Below are 27,055 nucleotides of genomic sequence, written 5' to 3' on the forward strand. Positions count from 1 at the left end.
CATCCTCACAGTAGCCTCTGATCACATTTACAGACACACTAGACATGTTTAATGGACATTAAATAATGATATACTGTGCAGCCTAGGATCTATGCTGATAAACAAACACGTCAGTATTTGAAAGGATAACACATCAGACCAGGAATAGAGATGCTAATTTACTTACTCATAACCTATTCTGGACTGACAGTAAATCCTTCACTCTCCAACATATGAATAAACACCTTCTACTGACCTTTATAAAACTCTGGTTTCACCCTCAGCCTCCTCTCTGTGCTCCATCTGGTTCTGTGTGTGTCTGCTGTAATGCTGACAGTCTGATCACCTGTAGTGCTGCCTTGTACTCATCTGACCCCAACGTTAAAGACTACTCTTACTGCTGTTGGTATTGTTACTGTTCATGGAACATTCTGTACATATTATTCAAGTCCAAACATATACCCCTCACTCTTGGTTGATCCTGTTTGGAGTCTCAGTACTGGAACTTTCTTATGTAAGGGTGCATGCATGCCCAAACAGGATGGGAGAAAGGCAGAGGTTTGAAGGAGAGAGGGGGAAGAGTAGAGGAGGAGAGAGGAGGTAAAGGAGACGTGGTGAGGAGGAGAGAGGGGGAGGTGTAGAGGAGGAGAGAGGAGGTAAAGGAGACAGGGGGTGAGGAGGAGAGAGGGGGAGGAGTAGAGGAGGAGAGAGGAGGTAAAGGAGACGGGGTGAGGAGGAGAGAGGGGGAGGTGTAGAGGAGGAGAGAGGAGGTAAAGGAGACAGGGGGTGAGGAGGAGAGAGGGGGAGGAGTATAGAGGAGGTAAAGGAGACAGGGGGTGAGGAGGAGAGAGGAGGAGAGAGGGGGAGGAGTAGAGGAGGTAAAGGAGACGGGGTGAGGAGGAGAGAGGGGGAGGAGTAGAGGAGGAGAGAGGGGGTAAAGGAGACAGGGGGTGAGGAGGAGAGAGGGGGAGGAGTAGAGGAGGAGAGAGGAGGTAAAGGAGACAGGGGGTGAGGAGGAGAGAGGGGGAGGAGTAGAGGAGTAGAGAGGAGGTAAAGGAGACAGAGGGGGAGGATTTGATCCTGGTTAAGGCGTGCTGTGACTCGCACTTTAGATCTTTAAAAAAAAAATCTGAATCTTGACGGGAAGGAGAGAGATAGAGAAAAAGATAGAGAATGTACACTGTGCAACCTTCTGATTACTAGCCCGCTTCCCTAACCGCTCAGCCACCTGACTCCTCCCAGTATTTCAAAGGATAACACATCAGACCAGGAATAGAAATGCTAATTTACTTACTGATAACCTATTCTGGACTGACAGTAAATCCTTCACTCTCCAACATATGAATAAACACCTTCTACTGACCTTTATAAAACTCTGGTTTCACCCTCAGCCTCCTCTCTGTGATCCATCAGGTTATGTGTGTGTCTGCTGTAATGCTGACAGTCTGATCACCTGTAGTGCTGCCTTGTACTCATCTGATCCCAACATTAAAGACTACTCTTACTGGTGTTGTTATTGGTACTGTTCATGAACATACAATACATATTTGAATGTGTCACACCCACATACATACACACACACACACACAGACACACACTTATGCTTGGACCAGTTGATCCTGTTTGGAGTCTCATTACTGGAACTTTCTTATGTAAGGGTGCATGCATGCCAAAACAGGATGGGAGAAAGGCAGAGGTTTGAAGGAGAGAGGGGGAGGTGTAGAGGAGAAGAGAAGAGGTAAAGGAGACAGGGGGTGGGGAGGAGAGAGGGGGAGGTGTAGAGGAGGAGGGAGGAGGTAAAGGAGAGAGGGGGTGAGGAGGAGAGAGGGGGAGATGTAGAGGAGGAGGGAGGAGGTAAAGGAGAGAGGGGGTGAGGAGGAGAGAGGGGGAGGTGTAGAGGAGGAGAGAGGGGGAGGATTTGATCCTGGTTAAGGTGTGTTGACTCAAACTTGATATCCATTTTCTTAACCTGAGTCTTGACAGGAAGGAGAGAGAGAGAGATAGAGAAAAAGATAGAGAATGTACCCTGTGTATATGTGTGAACGTGTTTGTATCAGTGTAATGTATGTGTAAATATACTGTATGTAAGTGTGAGTGGAGGAGAATGTAGTACACCACTGTGTGGTGTGTGTGTGTGTATGTGTTGACTTTAGGGATGCACCGAATCCAGGATTCGGTTTAGGATTTGGCCAAATATTTTTGACGGGGTTCAGTTTCGGCCCAACCCCAACCCTACGCCCAGCACTACACGCGCTACGCTGGTCGACATAATGATGCCGCCGTTGATTACAGGAAGGTGTTTGCGTAGGTAGACCATTCAATGCAGTAGGCTGAGAGAAAGTGAAAATGGAACTCGTGAGCAGAAAAAGTGTTGTTTGGCAGTAGGCTACTTTCAGTCAAAAGAAGGCGATTCAAGTCGAGTCACATGTTCAATTTGCAATGCCGATTTGTCTTGTGGTGGCAAGGACCCTAAACAATACACAACATCTCCGCTGTTAAAACATTTGCGTATGAAACATCCGAAAGAAATTCAAGAAATCTAAAAGGCTAATATTTTGGATATTGATTGGATCTTGAGATCAGGAACATAGGCATATGGTAATTGTCAAAATAGTTTTTTCCACTTGTCTTCCTGTTCTACACAGTAAATTTTGAAGTGTTAAAGTAACACTTAAAGAGTTAAATTTAACACTATTTCTGAGTGTATATGGTCCCACCCTGAAATAGTGTTAATTTGACTCTTTTCATAGTGTTAACATTTTAGAGTTAAATTAACTCTAAATAGAGTAAAAATTTAACACTCGCTTACACTGAATAGTGTTATTTTAATTTTACACTAAAGGTTAAATAACACTGGAGAGTGTAAATATTACCCTTGGAAGAGTTAATCATTTACTCTTCTAAAATAACAAATCAACTCTGATTGAGTTTGATTCCAGTCCAGTTTAACACTGCATGGAGTTGACACTCAAGGTTAAAATAACTCTGATAAGTGTTGATGTTACACACTATTGTGTTGATAATTGACTATCTTGCAGTGGAAAAACAAGCTCAAATAGAGTCAAATTCTAACACCGTATAGTGTCACGGAAATAAATCTCAGCAGTATTCATTTTACACTTTTTTAGTGTCAAATTACACCAAATACTCCATTAAGTGAGTAAAAATCACAACTTACCACAAAATAATGCATTTCACATTTTTATTAACAGCTCAACTATGTCAGGCTAAAATATATTAAGAATACAAATCCCTTTTTAAAACATTGACCTTAGGTTTCCATAAAATGGCAATAGGGAACAACATACAAGGAGGAATCTGTCGTTCCATACTTCATTTGAACATCAAAAGGTTTAAAGTAACACAGTTCATTAATGTTGATCACCTTTTGAACCCTGTCTGGATGCATCCTGACCTTAAAGGCATAGTAATGGTAATCAAAACACAGTTTCCATCAGTTTTCCACAGAGCAATACACAGTCATCTTTCACAGCAATAATTTTGATTTTACAAAATACATTGGGTTTTACACAATTGTATTGGGTGCTAGTTTAGCTAGCTAGTATCACTACAATGTCTTACAAAACAATTCACTTGTCATAGTATTTTCAAAATAACATAATTACCAAGCTTTTGATGTCTTTAAAACGTGGAAACTCAGACAGTATGTTGCTTGACTGCTGGGGGTCGAGGATCATTTTGCGGCGATACACAAACGTCAGTTTCATTTTCTTCTTGATTGTGTCTGCATCAGCAGAATGTTTCATCAGTGAGATTGCTTCGTTGCACTCATCTTCAGTCAGGGCAGTCTCTGGAACAAACTGGGATTCTCGTCTGACAGTCGGTCCTCCAGACATGTCTTCACCAGTTGATCCTTTGGCTGATTCTACACAACACGGGAAAATTTCAATCATGTCAAAAGTTTTAGTAGCCTGGCTAACTTTTAAAGGAAGTACTCCACTGTAAAATATACTTTTTGAGCTGTAAACTAAATGATATGAATGATATGTTTGATGCTAGGGAGTGTGGCAAGCTGGTTTAGCCAAGGCCAAATGGGAAGAAGGCCAAATTACAGGTGTTGGCCATCTGAGGGGCAGAGGACAGCAAAGGGGGGGGTGGTTACATGATATATATGAATGTATATGGAGCGTGATAAAAAGGTGACCTTGAAATTGTGGCGTTAATGGCGACGCAAGGAAAAAATTTGGGTGCACCTACATTTTGTGCTGGTGCACCTAAATAAAAAAGTTAGGCGCACAAGTGCAACCAAGACAAAAAGTTAGTGTGGAGCCCTGCATCAATGCTGGTGTTAATATTGACATTATTTCTTCACAATTTATGAAATCTGCAGTTTGTGGGTTGAAAAATGTATGAAAATGCCATCTACTGGTTTAAATCACCCTAAAGTTTGCAAGGCCAGTTTGCCAGGGGTTGCCTCGACCAGTCAGTGTCGAGGCAACCCCCCTTTATGTCACAGTCCTTTTCTCTGATGCATATTTTCTTTAAATTTGCTAAGAGGGAGGGAGCTAGCAGAATTGAAGGATGTAGTTACACATTATACTATATATCTGAGAAATAGTGCAACAAATGCAATTATTGATCTAGCAACTGTTTTGTTCCATACATTTTCCAGTATTACCTCCGAATGATGATCGCCTGTCTTTGGCGGTGCCTCTCTGAATAGTTTTAATCCTCCAGGCCAAGTACCCAGTTCCACTCTCGCCATCATAATAATGCTCCTTGAAGGATGAAAGGATAACAAAAATGGATACTTCATTGAAAACAACATGGTCTGGTAGGATTCAAAAACTTCCAATAGCATTTAACATTACAACTATTACTGTGTACAACTCACATAGCCATTCTTAGAGAATGGGTCACTGAGGTACGGGAATAAGGTCACTATTCCTTTGGCATACATTTCTTTCACCTGTCTGGGTGGAGATGTACTGCAAAATTGAAGAAGAAAGGATTGTGCAGTCATATTCACTTAGATTCAGATTTAGATTTACAGATTGAGAACACAAGGACTATTAACAAATTACCCATTCTTTTCTGTCATGTCAGCTGCCAGCATGTTCACCATTTTGCGTCTTGTTTCATCCGTCAAGGACTTGGTTCGGTTGTATTCATTTATTATACGTTCCCCACCGGGTTTGTTGGTAAGAGCTGATTCCACCAACTTAAAACAAAATGCATAACAATTCAGCATGTTATGTCCACTGCAAATAAACTGGAAATAAACTAATATGATGTCAGAGGATGTCCCGATCCAATCTCAAAGATTGCAAGTGCTACAAAAATCCAATGAAAAAGCCAATAATGGTAAGAAACTTCCTCCAGACAGCGACAATAACTTGAATGTACTCGAAGTGTGCACTGTATTATCAATAAATAAATAAAAGTATCTGATCAGGACTCAATATCAGCAGATACTTTTTTTAATCGGATAGGGCGCTTAAAAAAACTTGATCGGGACATCCCTAATCAGGACTTCAAAAATGTTTTGAAACCATGTAATTTACAATGTATATTAATGTAATTTTAATTCTCTGAGAACAGATTCAAGAACAGAATTTAAAATGTCATAATTGTCTTACTTGCTTGGCTTCTGTATCCAGCCTCTGGCGTTTTCTGGAGGGGCTATCTGAAATAATGACTGTATCCTCAGAGTCCAAGGTATCAAGGGATGATGGTTGGGATTGCTCAGAAGAGGCCACCATGGAGACAGATTCTAACCATGATTTTTAGAAGAAAAAGAATTATATATAGTTCCCTCATAATCTAAGACACTTATTTAATAGACACCATGAACTTCATAAAACAAAGAAATAACGTATTCATTAATTAGTCTAATTAACTGAAACAAACCTGAGTCATATTTGATGGTTAGCACCCCAGTTGAGGGATCCTTTATAATATCCTCAAAAACATCATCATCCAATTCAGTCCCTGAACTGTCAACAACTTTCACACCTTCTGTTACAGCTGGGACACCAAACTTGCAAATGCTAGAAAAAACAGGGATAAAAGCTTGTGTAAACAAAAGTAAATCATTATTTATATAATAATTTCACTGTGTACACCTACCTTACCCTATAAAATAGGTTTTAAACAAACACTATTAAGTGATTAAAATGTTTTTTTTTTGTAGCATCATAACTATACCTTAAGCAATGCATCCACAATTAAAGTGTAGTTACCAAGGGCAAAACAGAAGAAATTTAGACGTTCCAAAAACCTGAGAACTTAACATGTCCCATCATTTTAGGAATATTCCAGTATATCAATTTTAAACAGCTAAATTCAGACAGTTATTACTAACATTGTCAAATTCTTACCTGCAATCAAAAAGTCTTTCAGATTTGGCTCAGTTATTCTGACAAATTTTTGGACATCTCCAAGTTTAGCTTTAAGCAGCATGCTCCCTGCAAATAGTATCAGTACAATTTCTCACAGTTAAAAAGTTGATGGTCTTATTTTAGCAGTATTTCCTCAAATAAAAACAGGTCACTATTTAACATACATAAGAATCTCATGCATTTCAACAGAACAGCCCAACTTGAGTATAAGAAAAAATATTGTTTCAAGCCACCAAAGTGCTGAGAAATGATCAGCACTTTTGCAGAAATGGCCAGTTAAATTGAAGTTACTGTCAAACACATTAAAAAGGATAACGTCTGATTTTCATCCTTGTAACATTAATGTTACCGCCTTGCCCGCACAATTACTGCAATTGTTGGGTCTTGGTATATTATAGAGTGTGGTCTAGACCTACTCTGTCTGTAAAGTGTCTTGAGATAACTTGTTATGATTTGACAATATAAATAACATTGAATTGAATAATGTTAGCTAAACGTTACACCATAAGTGTGTGCTAAGATAGTGCTTAAGTATTTTAACAGTACTGCTGCTGCTTTGAAACCCGAAAGTCATTTTGTATAATATCCAGGAAAAAAATAAAGGCACACCGCTTAAGCAGTGTCCAAGGTTAATGTCTACCCGCCGTTAACATAATAAATCCATGCCACCCGCACATAGTTAGCCAGTCAAGCTAACGTAGCTAACTGTAGCTAGTTTAGCCAACTCCCCTTAGTCTTTGCTATGTTCCTGTAATATCTGAACGTTAACAAGAAGTACACAATCCCCCCTCCACGTTGTATTAACATAACTTACAATAAATCGGGCTGACATTGTCTAGTTTGAACGTTATGTTCGTCAGTTAATGTTAATTAACGTTAGCTTAATACTGCTAGCACATGGACTGGACAGAAGTCAGTCACAACATGTTAACGTTAGCCTTTTTAAAATTCGACATTTTAAGACCTAAAACCAACTAGAGTGCACTGTTAGCAACGATATAAAGTAATTCTTAAATGCTGCTTCTGTTAAAATGACAAATAATGTGTGTATAGTCGCTTAGGAGAAACTTACCGCAGTCATTCCACATGAAGAAAATGGCGCCGTGAAAATGTGTGGTCCGTTTGAGACGAGTCGTAGGTGGGCGGAGCTTTCCAGAGTACGTCTGACACTGCGTCTTTTAACAACGTACTTTTTCACCAACACTGGGCGGTATCTTACTCCAACTGTTGTAGTAATAACTCTGTAAGAGTCAATGTACTTTGACACTGCATATTTAACACTATGGAATTTACTGTGTATACAAATGAAAAACTGCTGTGTTCACTGCTGTGGACGTTGGTTACTTCTTTAATGTGTTTACTGTGTTAATGGACTGAGGATGGGAGTAGGATTCGGTATTCGGTTTCGGATTTGACCGAATATTAACCAGTGGATTCGGTATTCGGATTTGACCGAATCTTAACCAGTGGATTCGGTATTCCGTTTCGACCGAATCTTACACCCTCTCTTACAGAGAGAGGAGGGTTCTGGCAGGGCAGGTGATCAGAGACAGGGCAGAGAGAGGAGTGTTCTGGCAGGGCAGGTGATCAGAGACAGGGCAGAGAGAGGAGGGTTCTGGCAGGGCAGGTGATCAGAGACAGGGCAGAGAGAGGAGGGTTCTGGCAGGGCAGGTGATGTAGGCTGCAGGTGAGGGAGGACAAACATCCAGAGTTACAGTACAGAGTACATTTACATTTATTCATTTAGCAGACGCTTTTCTCCAAAGCGACTTCCAAGAGGGAAGGTCAGTACCAGTCTTGAATCTGATACGGGCCGTGATGGGAAGCCAGTGGAGGGAGATGAGGAGTGGGGGGAGAGAGTAGGGAGGGAGGGTGGGAGAGTAGGGGGGGAGGGTGAGGGGGAGAGAGTAGGGGGAGAGAGTAGGGAGAGAGAGTAGGGAGGGAGAGTAGGGAGGGAGGTGATGGGAGAGAGAGTAGGGAGAGAGGGTGCGGGGGAGAGAGTAGGGAGGGAGAGTAGGGAGGGAGGGTGGGGGAGGGAGTAGGGAGGGAGGATGGGGGGAGAGAGTAGCGAGGGAGAGTAGGGAGGGAGGGTGGGGGAGAGAGTAGGGAGGGAGGGTGGGGGGAGAGAGTAGGGAGGGAGAGTAGGGAGGGAGGGTGGGGGGAGAGAGTAGGGAGGGAGGGAGTAGGGAGGGAGGGTAGGGAGGGAGGGTGAGGGGAGAGAGTAGGGAGGGAGGGTGGGGGGAGAGAGTAGGGAGGGAGGGAGTAGGGAGGGAGGGTAGGGAGGGAGGGTGAGGGGAGAGAGTAGGGAGGGAGGGTGGGGGGAGAGAGTAGGGAGGGAGGGTAGGGAGGGAGAGTAGGGAGGGAGGGGGGAGAGAGTAGGGAGGGAGGGTGGAGGGAGAGAGTAGCGAGGGAGGGTAGGGGGAGAGAGTAGCGAGGGAGGGGAGGGAGGGAGGGAGGGTGGGGGGAGAGAGTAGGGAGGGACAGTAGGGAGGGAGGGTTGGGGGAGAGAGTATGGGGGGAGGGTAGGGAGGGAGGGTGGGGGGAGAGAGTAGGGAGGGAGGGTGGGGGAGAGAGTAGGGAGGGAGGGTGGGGGGAGAGAGTAGGGAGGGACAGTAGGGAGGGAGGGTTGGGGGAGAGAGTATGGGGGGAGGGTAGGGAGGGAGGGTGGGGGGGAGAGAGTAGGGAGGGAGAGTAGGGAGGGAGGGTGGGGGGAGAGTAGGGAGGGAGGGTGGGGGAGAGAGTAGGGAGGGAGGGTGGGGGGAGAGAGTAGGGAGGGAGAGTAGGGAGGGAGGGTGGGGGGAGAGAGTAGGGAGGGAGGGAGTAGGGAGGGAGGGTAGGGAGGGAGGGTGAGGGGAGAGAGTAGGGAGGGAGGGTGGGGAGGGAGGGTGGGGGGAGAGAGTAGGGAGGGAGGGTGGGGGGAGAGAGTAGGGAGGGAGAGTAGGGAGGGAGGGTGGGGGGAGAGAGTAGGGAGGGAGGGAGGGTGGGGGGAGAGAGTAGGGAGGGAGGGGAGGGAGGGAGGGTGGGGGGAGACAGTAGGGAGGGAGAGTAGGGAGGGAGGGTGGGGGAGGGAGTAGGGAGGGAGGATGGGGGGAGAGAGTAGCGAGGGAGAGTAGGGAGGGAGGGTGGGGGAGAGAGTAGGGAGGGAGGGTGGGGGGAGAGAGTAGGGAGGGAGAGTAGGGAGGGAGGGTGGGGGGAGAGAGTAGGGAGGGAGGGAGTAGGGAGGGAGGGTAGGGAGGGAGGGTGAGGGGAGAGAGTAGGGAGGGAGGGTGGGGGGAGAGAGTAGGGAGGGAGGGTAGGGAGGGAGGGAGTAGGGAGGGAGGGTAGGGAGGGAGGGAGTAGGGAGGGAGGGTAGGGAGGGAGAGTAGGGAGGGAGGGGGGAGAGAGTAGGGAGGGAGGGTGGAGGGAGAGAGTAGAGAGGGAGGGTAGGGGGAGAGAGTAGCGAGGGAGGGGAGGGAGGGAGGGTGGGGGGAGAGAGTAGGGAGGGACAGTAGGGAGGGAGGGTTGGGGGAGAGAGTATGGGGGGAGGGTAGGGAGGGAGGGTGGGGGGAGAGAGTAGGGAGGGAGGGTGGGGGGAGAGAGTAGGGAGGGAGGGTGGGGAGGGAGGGTGGGGGAGAGAGTAGGGAGGGAGGGTGGGGGGAGAGAGTAGGGAGGGAGGGTAGGGAGGGTGGGGAGAGAGTAGGGATGGAGGGTGGGGGAGAGAGTAGGGAGGGAGGGTGGGGGGAGAGAGTAGCGAGGGAGGGTGGGGGGAGAGAGTAGGGAGGGAGGGAGGGTGGGGGGAGAGAGTAGGGAGGGAGGGTGGGGAGGGAGGGAGGGTGGGGGAGAGAGTAGGGAGGGAGGGAGGGTGGGGGGAGAGAGTAGGGAGGGAGGGTAGGGAGGGTGGGGAGAGAGTAGCGAGGGAGGGTGGGGGGAGAGAGTAGGGAGGGAGGGTGGGGAGGGAGGGTCTGGAGGGAGGGAGGGTGGGGGGAGAGGAGAGAGTAGGGAGGGAGGGTAGGGTGGGGGGGAGAGTAGGGAGGGAGAGTAGGGAGGGTGGGGGGAGAGAGTAGGGAGGGAGGGTGGAGGGAGAGAGTAGCGAGGGAGGGTAGGGGGAGAGAGTAGCGAGGGAGGGGAGGGAGGGAGGGTGGGGGGAGAGAGTAGGGAGGGACAGTAGGGAGGGAGGGTTGGGGGAGAGAGTATGGGGGGAGGTTAGGGAGGGAGGGTGGGGGGAGAGAGTAGGGAGGGAGGGTAGGGGGAGAGAGTAGCGAGGGAGGGGAGGGAGGGAGGGTGGGGGGAGAGGAGAGAGTAGGGAGGGAGGGTAGGGTGGGGGGGAGAGTAGGGAGGGAGAGTAGGGAGGGTGGGGGGAGAGAGTAGGGAGGGAGGGTGGGGGAGAGAGTAGGGAGGGAGGGTGGGGGGAGAGAGTAGCGAGGGAGGGTGGGGGGAGAGGGTAGGGAGGGAGGGTAGGGAGGGAGGGTGGGGGGAGAGAGTAGGGAGGGAGGGTAGGGGAGAGAGTAGGGAGAGAGAGTAGGGAGGGAGGGTGGGGGGGAGAGAGTAGTGAGGGAGGGTGGGGGGAGAGAGTAGGGAGGGAGGGTAGGGGGAGAGAGTAGGGAGAGAGAGTAGGGAGGGAGGGTGGGGGGAGAGAGTACATTTACATTTATTCATTTATCAAGACGCTTTTCTCCAAAGCGACTTCCAAGAGAGAGCTTAACAAAAGAGCACAGGTCACTGATCATAACACTGAGACGCCCCAAACATTGGAGGGAGCCTAACAAGAAGCACACATTGTGAAAAACCTAAATAAGTGCCAGAAGGAAGAACCATAAGAGCTTGTAGTTGAGTAAGTTACAATTAAACAAGATGAACCTCAAAAAAGTGCAAGAGTGTACCTGTAGAAAAAACAAGCAACAGTAAAAATATATTTCACAGCGAGTACGATAATTTTAAATCAGTTACAGTTAACCAACAAGAGCAACAAGTCCATAAGTAAGAGTCATTGTGATCCTGGAGGAAACTAACATCAGGTCCAGCAAATCATCCCTAAGTACCGTTGTACTCCCGGAACAAGTGCGTCTTGAGCCTTTTCTTGAGAGGTGGAGAGACAGTCAGTGTCCCTGATGGAGGTGAGGAGGTGATTCCACCATTGGGGGGCCAGACAGGAGAAGAGCTTGGGTTGGGAGCGGGTGCTCTTGAGAGGTGGGGCCACCAGACGGTTGTCAGGAGAAGACCGTAGGTGGCGGGGGGGGGAATACACACACAGTGTATATTCAAGTGGGTAATACTGTCATATTACTGGTCCTAAATGTAGTGTTTCCAGTGTGTGAGTGTACGTGTGTGTGTGTACGTGTGTGTGTGCGTGCGTGTGTGTGTGTGTACGTGTGTGTACATGTGTGTGTGTGTGTGTGTGTGTGTGTGTGTGTGTCTATAGGGCCACTGGGTCACCAACAAACACACAGCATGTCTTCTATCATCCTGTATAAAACATCTTTATTTCTCCTTATTTAGTCACTAAGACACTATTTAGTTCATCACATTCAGTGGGACTGAGATCAAAGACAGGATTGTTGTTTGTCAACAATTAACCCGTTAAGGAGCAGCATCACACGTGTGCTGCTCCTTAAGAGGAGGAGAGCAGAGGGAAGAAGGGAAGAGGGGAGGAGAGGAAGAGGGGAAGAGGGAGGAGGGGAAGAGGAGAGGAAAGGGGAGAGGGAGAAGGGGAGGAGGGGAGGAGAGAAGAGGGAGGAGGGGAAGAGGGGAGGAGAGGAAGAAGGGAGGAGAGGAAGAGGGGAAGAGGGGAGGAGAGGAAGAGGGGAGGAGAGGAAGAGGGGAAGAGAGGGAGGAGGGGAAGAAGGGAGAGGAGGGAGGAGAGGGGATGAGGGGGAAGAGGGGAAGAGAGGGAGGAGGGGGAGAAGGGAAGAGGGGAGGAGAGGAAGAGGGGAAGAGGGAGGAGGGGAAGAGGGGAGGAGAGTGAGGAGGGGGAGAAGGGAAGAGGGGAGGAGAGGAAGAGGGGAAGAGGAGAGGAGAGGAAGAGAAGAGGGACGAGGGGAAGAGGGGAGGAGAGGGAGGAGGGAAGAAGGGAAGAGGGGAGGAGAGGAAGAGGGGAGGAGGGGAAGAGGGGAGGAGAGGGATGAGGGGAAGAGGAGAGGAGGGGGACGAGGGGAAGAGGGGAGGAGAGGAAAGAGGGGAAGAGGGAGGAGGGGAGGAGAGGGAGGAGGGGGAGAAGGGAAGAGGGGAGGAGAGGAAGAGGGGAAGAGGAGAGGAAGGAAGAGGGACGAGGGGAAGAGGGGAGGAGGGAGGAGGGGAAGAGGAGAGGAGAGCAGAGGAGGGGAAGAGGGGAGGAGAGCAGAGGAGGGGAAGAGGGGAGGAGAGTAGAGGGAGAGGGGAGGAGAGAAGAGGGAGGAGGGGAAGAGGGGAGGAGAGGAAGAGGGGAGGAGAGTAGAGGGAAGAGGGGAGGAGAGGAAGAGGAGGAGGGAAGAGGAGAGGAGAGGAAGAGGGGAGGAGAGGAGAGGGAGGAGGGGAAGAGAGGGAGGGAAAGAAGGGAAGAGGGGACGAGGGGACGAGGGGGAGGAGAGGAAGAAGGGAGGAGAGGAAGTGGGGAAGAGGGGAGGAGAGGAAGAGGGGAGGAGAGGAAGAGGGAGGAGGGGAAGAGGGGAGGAGAGGAAGAGGGGAGGAGAGGAGAGGGAGAGGGGAAGAGAGGAGGGAAAGAAGGGAAGAGGGGACGAGGGGAGGAGAGGAAGAGGGAGGAGAGGAAGAGGGGAAGAGGGGAGGAGAGGAAGAGGGGAGGAGAGGAAGAGGGGAAGAGGGGAGGAGAGGAAGAGGAGAGGAGGGGAAGAGGGGAGGAGGGAAGAGGGGAGGAGAGGAAGAGGGAGGAGAGGAGAGGGAGGAGGGAAGAGAGGGAGGGAAGAAGGGAAGAGGGGACGAGGGGACGAGAGGGAGGAGGGGGAGAGGGAAGAGGGGACGAGAGGAAGAGGGAAGAGGAGAGGAGAGGAAGAGAAGAGGGACGAGGGGAAGAGGGGAGGAGAGGGAGGAGGGGAAGAAGGGGAAGAGGGGAGGAGAGGAAGAGGGGAGGAGGGGAAGAGGGGAGGAGAGGGATGAGGGGAAGAGGAGAGGAGGGGACGAGGGAAGAGGGGAGGAGAGGAAGAGGGAAGAGGGAGGAGGGGAAGAGGGGAGGAGAGGGAGGAGGGGGAGAAGGGAAGAGGGGAGGAGAGGAAGAGGGGAAGAGGAGAGGAGAGGAAGAGAAGAGGGACGAGGGGAAGAGGGGAGGAGAGGCAGGAGGGGAAGAAGGGAAGAGGGAGGAGAGGAAGAGGGGAGGAGGGAAGAGGGGGAGGAGAGGAAGAGGAGAGGAGGGGAAGAGGGGAGGTGAGGAGGGGAAGAGGGGAGGAGAGGGAGGAGGGGAGGAGAGGGAGGAGGGGAAGAGGGAAGAGGGGAGAAGAGGGAGGAGGGGAATAGGGGAGAAGAGGAGAGGAAGAGGGAGGAGGGGAAGAAGAGAGGAGAGCAGAGGGAAGAGGGGAGGAGAGGAAGGAGGGGAAGAGGAGAGGGGAAGGGGGAAGAGAGGGAGGAGGAGAGGAGAGGAAGAGGAGAGAAGAGGCAGGAGGGGAAGAGGGGAAGAGAGGGAGGAGGGGAAGAGGGGAGGCGAGGGAGGAGGGGGAGAAGGGAAGGGGAGGAGGAGAGGAGAGGAAGGAGGAGGAAGAGGCAGGAGGGGAAGAGGAGTGAGGAAGAGGGGAGGATGGGAAGAGGAGAGAAGAGGGAGAAGGGAAGAGGGGAGGAGAGGAAGAGGAGATCAGAGAAAGGGAAGAGGGGAAGAGGAGAGGAGGGGGTGAGGGGAGGAGAGGAGGAAGAGGGTAGGAGAGGAAGAGGGGAAGAGAGGAAGAAGGGGAAGAGGGGGAGGAGGGGAAGAGGGAGGAGAGGGAGAAGGGGAGGAGGGGAGGAAGACGAGAGAAGAAGGAGGAGGGGAAGAGGGGAGGAGAGAAGAGGGAAGAAGGGAAGAGGGGAGAGGAGAGGGGGGGGGGAGGAGGGGAAGAGGAGAGGAGAGGAGAGGGAGAAGGGGAAGAGGGTGGAGAGGAAGAGGGAAGAAGGGTAGAGGGGGGAGGGGAAGAGGGAGGTGAGGGAGGAGGGGAAGAGGGGAAGAGGGTAGAGGAGTGGAAGAGGAGAGGGAAGAGGAGAGGAAGAGTGGGAGGGAAGAAGGGAAGAGGGGAGAAGGGGAAGAGGGGAGGAGAGGAAGAGGAGAAGAGGGAGGAGGGGTAGAGGGGAGGAGAGGGAGGAGGGGGAAGAAGGGAAGAGGGGAGGAGAGGGAGGAGGGGAAGAAGGGAAGAGGGGGGTGAGGGAAGAGGGGAAGAGGGGGGAGAGGAGGGGAGGAGAGAGTGGGAGGAGGGGAAGAGGGGAGGAGAGGGAGGGGAAGAAGGGAAGAGGGGAGGAAGGGAGGAGAGGAAGAGGGAGGAGGGGAAGAGGAGAGCAGAGGGAAGAGGGGAGGAGAGGAAGAGGGAGGAGGGGAAGAGGAGAGGAGGGGGAGGGGAAGAAGGGAAGAGGGGAGGAAGGGAGGAGAGGAAGAGGGAGGAGGGGAAGAGGAGAGCAGAGGGAAGAGGGGAGGAGAGAAGAGGGAGGAGGGGAAGAGGGGAGGAGGGAAGAAGGGAAGAGGGGAGGAGAGGAGGGGAGGAGAGGGAGGAGGGGAGGAGAGCAGAGGGAGGAGGGGAAGAGGGGAGGAGAGGGAGGGGAAGAAGGGAAGAGGGGAGGAGAGGAAGAGGGAGGAGGGGAAGAGGAGAGCAGAGGGAAGAGGGGAGGAGAGGAAGAGGGAGGAGGGGAAGAGGAGAGGAGAGCAGAGGAGGGGAAGAGGGGAGGAGAGCAGAGGAGGGGAAGAGGGGAGGAGAGTAGAGGAGGGGAAGAGGGGAGGAGAGTAGAGGGAAGAGGGAGGAGGGGAAGAGGGGAGGAGAGGAGGGGAAGAGAGGGAGGGAAAGAAGGGAAGAGGGGAGGAGGGGACGAGAGGAAGAGGAGAAGAGGGAGGAGGGGAAGAGGGGAGGAGAGGGAGGAGGGGAAGAGAGGAAGAGGGGAAGATGAGAGAAGAGGGAGGAGGGGAAGAGGGGAGGAGGGGAAGAAGGGAGGAGGGGAAGAGGAGAGGAGAGCAGATGAGCGGAAGAGGGGAGGAGAGGAAGAGGGAGGAGAGGGAGGAGGGGAAGAGGGGAAGAGGGGAGAAGAGGGAGGAGGGGAATAGGGGAGGAAGAGGAGAGGAAGAGGGAGGAGGGGAAGAAGAGAGGAGAGCAGAGGGAAGAGGGGAGGAGAGGAAGGAGGGGAAGAGGCAGGAGGGGAAGAGGGGAAGAGAGGGAGGAGGAGAGGAGAGGAAGAGGAGAGAAGAGGCAGGAGGGGAAGAGGGGAAGAGAGGGAGGAGGGGAAGAGGGGAGGCGAGGGAGGAGGGGGAGAAGGGAAGAGGGGAGGAGGAGAGGAGAGGAAGAGGAGAGAAGAGGCAGGAGGGGAAGAAGGGAAGAGAGGAAGAGGGGAGGAGGGGAAGAGGAGAGAAGAGGGAGAAGGGGAAGAGGGGAGGAGAGGAAGAGGAGATCAGAGAAAGGGAAGAGGGGAAGAGGAGAGGAGGGGATGAGGGGAGGAGAGGAGGAAGAGGGTAGGAGAGGAAGAGGGGAAGAGAGGAAGAAGGGGAAGAGGGGAGGAGGGGAAGAGGGGAGGAGAGGGAGAAGGGGAGGAGGGGAGGAAGACGAGAGAAGAAGGAGGAGGGGAAGAGGGAGGAGAGGAAGAGGGGAAGAAGGGAAGAGGGGAGAGGAAGAGGGGAGGAGGGGAGGAGGGGAAGAGGAGAGGAGAGGAGAGGGAGAAGGGGAAGAGGGGAGGAGAGGAAGAGGGAAGAAGGGAAGAGGGGAGGAGGGGAAGAGGGGAGGAGAGGGAGGAGGGAAGAGGGGAAGAGGGTAAGAGGAGAGGAAGAGGAGAGGAAGAGGAGAGGAAGAGAGGGAGGGAAAGAAGGGAAGAGGGGAGAAGGGGAAGAGGGGAGGAGAGGAAGAGGAGAAGAGGGAGGAGGGGAAGAGGGGAGGAGAGGGAGGAGGGGAAGAAGGGAAGAGGGGAGGAGAGGGAGGAGGGGAAGAAGGGAAGAGGGGAGGAGAGGAAGAGGGGAAGAGGGGAGGAGAGGAGGGGAGGAGAGCAGAGGGAGGAGGGGAAGAGGGGAGGAGAGGGAGGGGAAGAAGGGAAGAGGGGAGGAAGGGAGGAGAGGAAGAGGGAGGAGGGGAAGAGGAGAGCAGAGGGAAGAGGGGAGGAGAGGAAGAGGGAGGAGGGGAAGAGGAGAGGAGGGGGAGGGGAAGAAGGGAAGAGGGGAGGAAGGGAGGAGAGGAAGAGGGAGGAGGGGAAGAGGAGAGCAGAGGGAAGAGGGGAGGAGAGAAGAGGGAGGAGGGGAAGAGGGGAGGAGGGGAAGAAGGGAAGAGGGGAGGAGAGGAGGGGAGGAGAGGGAGGAGGGGAGGAGAGCAGAGGGAGAAGGGGAAGAGGGGAGGAGAGGAGGGGAAGAAGGAAGAGGGGAGGGGAGGAAGAGGGAGGAGGGGAAGAGGAGAGCAGAGGGAAGAGGGGAGGAGAGGAAGAGGGAGGAGGGAAGAGGAGAGGAGAGCAGAGGAGGGGAAGAGGGGAGGAGAGCAGAGGAGGGGAAGAGGGGAGGAGAGTAGAGGAGGGGAAGAGGGGAGGAGAGTAGAGGGAAGAGGGAGGAGGGGAAGAGGGGAGGAGAGGAGGGGAAGAGAGGGAGGGAAAGAAGGGAAGAGGGGAGGAGGGGACGAGAGGAAGAGGAGAAGAGGGAGGAGGGGAAGAGGGGAGGAGAGGGAGGAGGGGAAGAGAGGAAGAGGGGAAGATGAGAGAAGAGGGAGGAGGGGAAGAGGGGAGGAGGGGAAGAAGGGAGGAGGGGAAGAGGAGAGGAGAGCAGATGAGCGGAAGAGGGGAGGAGAGGAAGAGGGAGGAGGGGAAGAGGGAGGAGGGGAAGAGGGGAGGAGAGCAGAGGAGGGGAAGAGGGAAGGAGAGGAAGAGGGGAGGAGAGGAAGAGGGGAGGAGGGGAGAAGGAAGGGGACATAGCACACACAGACGTACACACAGTATTGTAGCACAGTCCACAGACAAAGCACGGTACCATCACACCTTCTCCTACCCCCGACAAGGAAAGGGTCTTCCCCCTTTGTCCTTCTCCCAGAGGAGAAGCTTCAAAGCTTCTGACCCAGCATGGGGTCAGATACAGAGGCCACACGGCCCACAGTATCAGACAAAGGATTTACAAGGAAGAACTTTCTTATGTGGATTTACAAACATATTCTCAAGGACTACATGGCTCATGGACACTATTTCAATGACAGTAGTTGATGTGTTATAATGTGTGTTTTTCCCATTTACTTAGAACGTTGTTTAATTGAGGTTTGATTATAACTTCCCTTCAAGTATAGTTAAGTCAGCCAATCTTGATATCAAAATGATTGTACCATACTAACAAAACCATTTACGAATGTTGTATTGTTATATTCTGAAGTTTGAGCATTCCATGGACAGTTGAAATAACGGAACTCAAAAGGTACAGCTACTTCACACCTAGGCAGATCTCAGGACGACGCCCAGGTGGGGGGAAACTGACCAATGAAAGAGGTCACCTTCACGGGGACCCCCCCTTGTTCTTTGGAGTATAAAACCCCCAAACGTACAATCACCCTCGCTTGTTCGTAGGATTAAACTGAAGTGAACGCGTCATTTCTAAACTATTCCTCTCAACCTGCAAATTCACTGAGCGCCCGGAACTTTGGCCAAAGATTCCGTTGTTCTATTTTCGTTGGACGATAACGAAACCATTGACTCTACCCTTCTTCAAACCGACAAAAGTAACTACGATTTGCAATATTTCTTACCTGTGACATATTGGCATGTTGTGATTAAATTGTTGATGTTTGATTGTAATTTACAAATGAGTTAGCTTAACCCTTGCTAAGTCAGTTGCCCTTGCTCGTCCATTGTTACCACAAAGGCCTACCTGTCCCTCTCTACCCCTCTCTCTCCCTTCCCCCTTTTCACGCGCTCTACACAGCCATTGTGTTGCTCGCCCTCATTTGCATCCAGCCACTGTACTACTCTGACTAACCCATAACTTATCTGGTATTTGTTCATTATAATTACATTCTCCTAAATAAATCATTGTGTATAACATTCGCGTATCACTCACGTTATCTGATCTGCTCTACTTTCATAGAATTCACGACTTAAGATTAGACTGATTATTACGAAGGCTATTATTTAAATATTATTCAATAAGGTTTCCTCTATCCCTTTAACAATAAGAGGTGGTGCCCCCAAGAACTACATACTTTATTATAAATTAAGTATTGCTAATCTTAAACGAGCAAACCCCGCTACATATTGGAGCCCCGTGATAGGCTTTGAAACAGATTGAAATGAGCGATCTATAACGGAGATACATTTTCCGTCTGAAACCCACCCTCCCACCCTTTTGGTTAAATTAACGCTCCGTTGTATTTAACTATTCCCCCAGATAGCTACGGTTTTAAACACTGTTTGAATACTGTGCTGTGTACTCATTGAATTGGCTTTGTCGTGAACAATTGGCTATTTGTGTGTAGCTAACTAGCTTCGGAAAAGCTAGACTTGAGCGGAGGTACGCGCGTGCGCAGTGACACTGCGACCCGTCTCATTTCATCTTGTGAAACTACAAAGGCGGCGCTTCTAAATGAAGGCATAAGAACCTTTTTATAGAGTCACAACACTACTATTTTGGTACCATACACGCTTCGGAAAGGTGTATTATAGTAGTGTTGGCCATTTGAGTTGAGTAAATCAACCAAGCAACTGATAAGTTGCCATTGTCTAGTTAGAGGTAGATAACAGACATTGATCAGTCCAAAAGGACTTTGATTTTGAAGGAGACTACGCAGCTCTCTACATTAAGCTATATGCTTCTACCTTGTTAAACAATTGGTAAATTGATTAACTTAGCTTTTCGGAAAAAGCTTCACTTTGTTTTGCATGTAATTCAACATTAATGTAAACACTCAACCTCTAGAATCAGTAAAGTAACAGTAAAATAATTATTGAGACAGGAGAAGCTGCTTATTTAAGGACCTTTATTGTTGCTTAACCGGAAATAGTTACCTTTCGTGAACAAAGACCTGTAATTTGATTTTCATTCCGCGCACTTAAAAGTGGAAGTTGTCAGAATATCGGCGTTGTTGACCATACTGAACTGTAATCCTATTTACCCCTCATCAATATACAACTTTAACAACAATCGCTAAATAATAATTAAACGTAAAGTGTATTATTTTTAGTTTGCCCACTCTATCTGCGATCAGTCCAAAAGGACTTTTGTTTGGAAGTAGCCGAACAACGCAGCCTGTACCGCCACAATATTGTTAAACAATTCCGAAATTGATAAACTAGCTTTTCGAAAAGAAGCTTCACTGTTTCGCATTCAATTCGAGGTGAATGTAAAACCCTTGCCCAATTTAAAACTACATTATAGATGCAGCAACAATTTAGTTCATTATCTGTTTGATTCTACAAGCTAAACCGGCTAACTTAATGTGCTATAGTATTTAAATACATTGTACTTTCTCAGTCCAGTTTAGGCTAAAACAAATCAACAGCTACTCAATCTAAATTCTCTAATCGTTTATAGATAATATAACAAGATTACTGAAATTAAGATTTAATATAGGCCTAAAAGAATAAATAATTTGTTTGAATCTTTGATCCTGGAAGGTGACTTTAATATTAATTTTAATTTCTGAATATTAATCTCAGTTTTTGATTGTTAATCTTTGAATATTAACTTCTGATTTTAACTTTAATATTAATTTGGTTAACAATTTTATTTATTTTCTGAATCTTTGATCCTGGATGGTGACTTTAATATTGATTTTAATTTCTGAATATTAATCTCAGTTTTTGATTGTTAATCTTTGAATATTAACTTCTGATTTTAATTTCAATATTGAGTTGGTAAACAAAAAGAAAAGAAAAGTATATATATTTTTACCAAAAAGAGAACCACCACAAAACTAAAGTGCCTATCAACATTATCAAAATAGCATTCTGTTAATAACTTCCAGTAACCGAACCAAACATGTCTCACCTCACGGAAGCTGAGAAACTGATGGTCTACCTATCCAGGAAAGAAAACCCAGGATATGTGGAAACTCTGACCGGACTACCTTTCGAAGAGATCACCAAGAAGACTCAAGAAGTTGTCGCACAAAATGTGGGCCAAATATTGGACAAACCCCAAACCATCAAATGCATATCCAGCCTCGGTCTAAACTATGCTGCACAACTCAGGTTATCAATTGCAGATGTCAAAACACAATGGGCACAAGCTCTTCAAGATCGAGAAGATGCTACCAAGGCGGCACAAAGAGAACAAGAGCACAGGAAACGATTAGAACAGGAAACCAGCAACCTAGCTGGTGAACTGGAAAGAGCTAAGACACAACTAATGGAAAAGGAAATAACCTCCAAAGATGCCCTCAAAGAAAAAGAAAAGGAACAGGACCGACGGGAGCTAATGGAACAAGAAACCAGTGACCTGACTGGAGAACTGGATAGAGCTAGACAACAGCTAATGGAACAGAAAACAACCCTCAGGGATGCCCTCAAGGCGAAAGAAACTGAACAAGATATCCGGGAAACACTTCAACAGGAGAACAAGGAACTCGCTACGGAACTGGGAGACCTAAAAGTAGAAATGCTATCGTACTGTCGTGTTTGTCTGTTCTCTGCTCTTCTTACGTGCCAACAGCCCGACGACGTCGAATCATCGGACGTTGCCAGCAGGGGGATATGTAGCACAGTCCACAGACAAAGCACGGTACCATCACACCTTCTCCTACCCCCGACAAGGAAAGGGTCTTCCCCCTTTGTCCTTCTCCCAGAGGAGAAGCTTCAAAGCTTCTGACCCAGCATGGGGTCAGATACAGAGGCCACACGGCCCACAGTATCAGACAAAGGATTTACAAGGAAGAACTTTCTTATGTGGATTTACAAACATATTCTCAAGGACTACATGGCTCATGGACACTATTTCAATGACAGTAGTTGATGTGTTATAATGTGTGTTTTTCCCATTTACTTAGAACGTTGTTTAATTGAGGTTTGATTATAACTTCCCTTCAAGTATAGTTAAGTCAGCCAATCTTGATATCAAAATGATTGTACCATACTAACAAAACCATTTACGAATGTTGTATTGTTATATTCTGAAGTTTGAGCATTCCATGGACAGTTGAAATAACGGAACTCAAAAGGTACAGCTACTTCACACCTAGGCAGATCTCAGGACGACGCCCAGGTGGGGGGAAACTGACCAATGAAAGAGGTCACCTTCACGGGGACCCCCCCTTGTTCTTTGGAGTATAAAACCCCCAAACGTACAATCACCCTCGCTTGTTCGTAGGATTAAACTGAAGTGCTAGCTACATTTCTAAACTATTCCTCTCAACCTGTAAATTCACTGAGCGCCTGGAACTTTGGCCAAAGATTCCGTTGTTCTATTTTCGTTGGACGATAACGAAACCATTGACTCTACCCTTCTTCAAACCGACAAAAGTAACTACGATTTGCAATATTTCTTACCTGTGACATATTGGCATGTTGTGATTAAATTGTTGATGTTCGATTGTAATTTACAAATGAGTTAGCTTAACCCTTGCTAAGTCAGTTGCCCTTGCTCGTCCATTGTTACCACAAAGGCCTACCTGTCCCTCTCTACCCCTCTCTCTCCCTTCCCCCTTTTCACGCGCTCTACACAGCCATTGTGTTGCTCGCCCTCATTTGCATCCAGCCACTGTACTACTCTGACTAACCCATAACTGTAGCGGGGTTTGCTCGTTTAAGATTAGCAATACTTAATTTATAATAAAGTATGTAGTTCTTGGGGGCACCACCTCTTATTGTTAAAGGGATAGAGGAAACCTTATTGAATAATATTTAAATAATAGCCTTCGTAATAATCAGTCTAATCTTAAGGAATGAATTCGTTCTAAGAGTAGAGCCAATCGTAACATCAGTGAACACGCACGTCAAAATCTTTACAATGAATTTATTCAAGTAAGGTAAACAGATCTTATGAAAAGTTGGATTATGGGTTTGATATGAGAGATTGGTTTCAATGAACAGGATGAAATGGTCTAACTTAAAGAAAGGCAGAAATTGTACAGTCAGTGATTACATCCTTACAAATCATAAACAGAGCTCACGCCAATGCCATGTCGAGGAGGAAAGAGCGTTAGCCATAGTTACGTTTGATCAGGGGTTGATCAATGATGTTGAGGGCGGTTTGCGCCAAAGGTCCATTTGAAGAATCTGAAGTCACAGTGCGGCTGCGCTGGGTCATGTGACTGAGTCTGCGGGATCTCAGTGAAGTCGCATTTGGAATTGCGTTTTTGGTCCTTCTGTTGAAACGTCCCGATAGTGACGCGTTCACTATGAAGTTGAATCTCAGGAGAAGCTTGGCGACGTCCTTTGGAACGCCAATCCTGATGGCGTTCATGCCATGGTCGGTTTCGCTGGAGTCAGAGATTGATGGTCATCTTAGGGCTTTATACAGTTCGAGGGAGGACCCGTCTGGGGTCAGATGTGGATTGGGGGAAGCTGGGTTCTCAACTCCCCCCTCCTTCCTTCACACCTACCAAAGGTGTGATCTGATCTTTGGCTGGTTCATTCGATGGTTCAAATATTGTTCTGGACATCTTGGTACAGTTACAAAATATAGTTGAATGATTGTTTTATTATGATAGCTTCGTGTAGATACCAAGAATGACGTGGTTATCTTTCAGGAAGAAGGAGTTGTTACTAGAATCAAGATTTCAGTGAACACAACATTAAAACAAAGTAACAAACATAACACAAATATCCCTCTCATAATTCTCCACCTTGTACTCTTGTGGTAAAGGTGAAGTCTCAAGACTTTCCTCAAAAGTTCTGATCAAGGTATGTTCTTTGTTCAAATCGCCGCCGAAACGGATAGCAAATGGTCGCTGGAGACGTGTTGTCTAAATCAGGCCCTTTGAAGCTTGCAAGCTAGCAGGAGGGCTGATTAGGTAGATTGGGGAGGTCCCCCCCCCCCCATTCTATGGTTCCTTTGCATCGGCGTTTGGTGGGTAATCAGCATACTGAGGGTGTCACAAGGGCTGATTAGGTTTGTCTGATGTGATTGAATCACTCTTCAGGTGTGGCAAGATGTTGGCTCCGTGTGGTCTTGTGGACCTCACTACATCCCCCCGGATGTCAACTTTCATAGACCGTCGTCGATGAAACTGTTGACATGAAGACAAGAGAAGAAAGACCACAGCAGCGTAACAGCATGTCACCCCCCCCTCCCCAGACATTGGCATGGCTATGAGTGATTAAGCTATGACATGACATAGGAAAAAGGTTGAGAGGAAATTATTGAAACAAAAAGAGGCACTTGAAGTGGCTTACAATGGCCGTAGCAATTGAAGCTTTGTGACTAGGGGTCTAGATGAGGGAAAAGTTGTCGGCTTTCCAATCTTTTTAAATCAAACTAGTTTCAATAAACTCATTTAGGTTATGGTTACAATTGACTGCCAAAGACGTATACAAATAACAAATAAAGGTACAAGGTAATTATAGTACATACTTTACACAATTATAGTTACTAAGTAGCTTCTTGAAGTCAACGTAACTAAACCACATTGATGAACTGCATCTAATAATGTAACTTTAGTTTGGCAACCACTGTTATTTTAAAACACAGTTAGCTGCGGGAATAGTCAATGCTTTTTTCGACAAGCTATATGTGGCGGCATAATAGGTTACGTGTAGAAACTGCATTGTTTAGTTGCTTCTAAACAAAAGTCCTTCAGGACTAATCACTACTGTCTGTTTCCTTGAACTAGACATGTGCACCAACGTATTAGTTGGTTGGTTAATTCACTTAACCAAATAGCTACACTATTAAAATAGAGGCTATAATAAAGGCTCTTATGCTACTTTCCGTGAAGAGCTGGCCGAGGCAGATTACAACGTAAATGTCGGGGCAGCGGTGTTTCTGAGCACGCGCGTACCTCCAGTCAAACCTAGCCGCTTCCTTTGAGCTAGCTGGTCCCACACACACACTCGTGGTGGCGGTAGGTTACGTGTACAGAACTGCGTTGTTTAGTTGCTTCTAAACAAAAGTCCTTCAGGACTAAGCACTACTGTCTGTTTCCCTGAACTAGACATGTGCACCAACGTATTAGTTGGTTGGTTAATTCACTTAACCAAATAGCTACACTATTAAAATAGGGGCTATAATAAAGGCTCTTATGCTACTTTCCTTGAAGAGCTGGCCGAGGCAGATTACAACGTAAATGTCGGGGAAGCGGTGTTTCTGAGCACGCGCGTACCTCCGGTCAAACCTAGCTGCTTCCTTTGAGCTAGCTGGTCCCACACACACACTAGCAGCTATTTCACGAAAAACAATTGAATACGCACACAGCCACTGTAGCCTAGGCACAGTAGTATTAAATACATGGTGCTACATACAGTTAGAGCTCGCTCTATTTTAACAGTTCGTTTCACAAAAGTTACGATTGCTCATTTCAATCTATCTTAGCCTCACACGGGGCTCCATTATGTAGCGGGGTTTGCTCGTTTAAGATTAGCAATACTTAATTTATAATAAAGTATGTAGTTCTTGGGGGCACCACCTCTTATTGTTAAAGGGATAGAGGAAACCTTATTGAATAATATTTAAATAATAGCCTTCGTAATAATCAGTCTAATCTTAAGGAATGAATTCGTTCTAAGAGTAGAGCCAATCGTAACATCAGTGAACACGCACGTCAAAATCTTTACAATGAATTTATTCAAGTAAGGTAAACAGATCTTATGAAAAGTTGGATTATGGGTTTGATATGAGAGATTGGTTTCAATGAACAGGATGAAATGGTCTAACTTAAAGAAAGGCAGAAATTGTACAGTCAGTGATTACATCCTTACAAATCATAAACAGAGCTCACGCCAATGCCATGTCGAGGAGGAAAGAGCGTTAGCCATAGTTACGTTTGATCAGGGGTTGATCAATGATGTTGAGGGCGGTTTGCGCCAAAGGTCCATTTGAAGAATCTGAAGTCACAGCGCGGCTGCGCTGGGTCATGTGACTGAGTCTGCGGGATCTCAGTGAAGTCGCATTTGGAATTGCGTTTTTGGTCCTTCTGTTGAAACGTCCCGATAGTGACGCGTTCACTATGAAGTTGAATCTCAGGAGAAGCTTGGCGACGTCCTTTGGAACGCCAATCCTGATGGCGTTCATGCCATGGTCGGTTTCGCTGGAGTCAGAGATTGATGGTCATCTTAGGGCTTTATACAGTTCGAGGGAGGACCCGTCTGGGGTCAGATGTGGATTGGGGGAAGCTGGGTTCTCAACTCCCCCCTCCTTCCTTCACACCTACCAAAGGTGTGATCTGATCTTCGGCTGGTTCATTCGATGGTTCAAATATTGTTCTGGACATCTTGGTACAGTTACAAAATATAGTTGAATGATTGTTTTATTATGATAGCTTCGTGTAGATACCAAGAATGACGTGGTTATCTTTCAGGAAGAAGGAGTTGTTACTAGAATCAAGATTTCAGTGAACACAACATTAAAACAAAGTAACAAACATAACACAAATATCCCTCTCATAATTCTCCACCTTGTACTCTTGTGGTAAAGGTGAAGTCTCAAGACTTTCCTCAAAAGTTCTGATCAAGGTATGTTCTTTGTTCAAATCGCCGCCGAAACGGATAGCAAATGGTCGCTGGAGACGTGTTGTCTAAATCAGGCCCTTTGAAGCTTGCAAGCTAGCAGGAGGGCTGATTAGGTAGATTGGGGAGGTCCCCCCCCCCATTCTATGGTTCCTTTGCATCGGCGTTTGGTGGGTAATCAGCATACTGAGGGTGTCACAAGGGCTGATTAGGTTTGTCTGATGTGATTGAATCACTCTTCAGGTGTGGCAAGATGTTGGCTCCGTGTGGTCTTGTGGACCTCACTACATAACTTATCTAGTATTTGTTCATTATAATTACATTCTCCTAAATAAATCATTGTGTATAACATTCGCGTATCACTCACGTTATCTGATCTGCTCTACTTTCATAGAATTCACGACTTAAGATTAGACTGATTATTACGAAGGCTATTATTTAAATATTATTCAATAAGGTTTCCTCTATCCCTTTAACAATAAGAGGTGGTGCCCCCAAGAACTACATACTTTATTATAAATTAAGTATTGCTAATCTTAAACGAGCAAACCCCGCTACAGTATTGATGTGGGTAATTGTGTTAAATAACTGCTTCTAAAAGTGTGTGTTTACAGTGTGTGTGTGTCCATTTTTGACAGTGTCCAAGTCACTAATGGTATTGTCCCTTGTATGACCTTGTGTACTAGAACCAAGTAGCAGTCAATACTCACATTTCCTAAGGCCAGGTTTGATCCAGCACTCTCCACCATGATCCACACTGTAGGGATAAGCAGAGGAATGATGAAAATACACTTCACCTGTTGATAAGTGACTTAGCAACTGACTTTCTAAGTAAACATGTTGTTTCTCTCTTATCATCAGAGGTGTATTCCAGAAAGCAGGTTTTACAAACTCTGAGCCTAACCCTGAACTCTGACTTGATGAACCCTGAGATGGGAAGCTCAGAGTTATCGCTTCCAGAACAGCTGATCTGAGTTAGTTCATTTCTAATTCACTGGAATTACATTTAGTCATTTAGCAGATGCTCTTATCCAGAGAATTAG

The 27,055-nt window shown here is 47.9% G+C and overlaps 3 protein-coding genes across 12 annotated transcripts in view; all 3 read right to left on the minus strand.

The window, feature by feature from the left end:
• Positions 1-331, minus strand: part of LOC134017788 (NACHT, LRR and PYD domains-containing protein 12-like) — a 162,496-nt gene extending 162,165 nt beyond the window's left edge. Inside the window, exon 1 of the mRNA XM_062457815.1 lies at positions 236-331. The gene's annotated coding sequence lies outside the window, so the exon portion shown is untranslated. The remainder of the gene's footprint in view (positions 1-235) is intronic.
• The window catches only part of LOC134017786 (protein NLRC3-like), a 168,620-nt gene that overhangs the window by 35,638 nt on the left and 105,927 nt on the right, over positions 1-27,055 (minus strand). For 2 of the 10 annotated variants that reach the window (XM_062457805.1, XM_062457807.1), the window contains exon 1: positions 236-371. The exons of 7 other annotated variants lie outside the window; for them this stretch is intronic. The gene's annotated coding sequence lies outside the window, so the exon portion shown is untranslated. Of the gene's footprint in view, positions 1-235; positions 372-27,055 lie in introns of those variants that run through there. One more of the 10 variants, XM_062457806.1, reaches the window with a different exon arrangement.
• On the minus strand, positions 3,297-6,388 carry LOC134017793 (uncharacterized). Its single transcript, XM_062457823.1, has 7 exons — positions 6,321-6,388; positions 5,851-5,990; positions 5,580-5,713; positions 5,025-5,161; positions 4,835-4,928; positions 4,619-4,718; positions 3,297-3,865 (listed from the first exon to the last, which is right to left on the minus strand). The coding sequence occupies exons 3-7, from the start codon at positions 5,700-5,702 to the stop codon at positions 3,588-3,590; spliced, it is 732 nt and encodes a 243-aa protein (XP_062313807.1). The 5' UTR covers positions 5,703-5,713; positions 5,851-5,990; positions 6,321-6,388; the 3' UTR covers positions 3,297-3,587.

This window comes from Osmerus eperlanus, chromosome 3, assembly GCF_963692335.1.
Source record: "Osmerus eperlanus chromosome 3, fOsmEpe2.1, whole genome shotgun sequence".
Taxonomy (NCBI): domain Eukaryota; kingdom Metazoa; phylum Chordata; class Actinopteri; order Osmeriformes; family Osmeridae; genus Osmerus; species Osmerus eperlanus.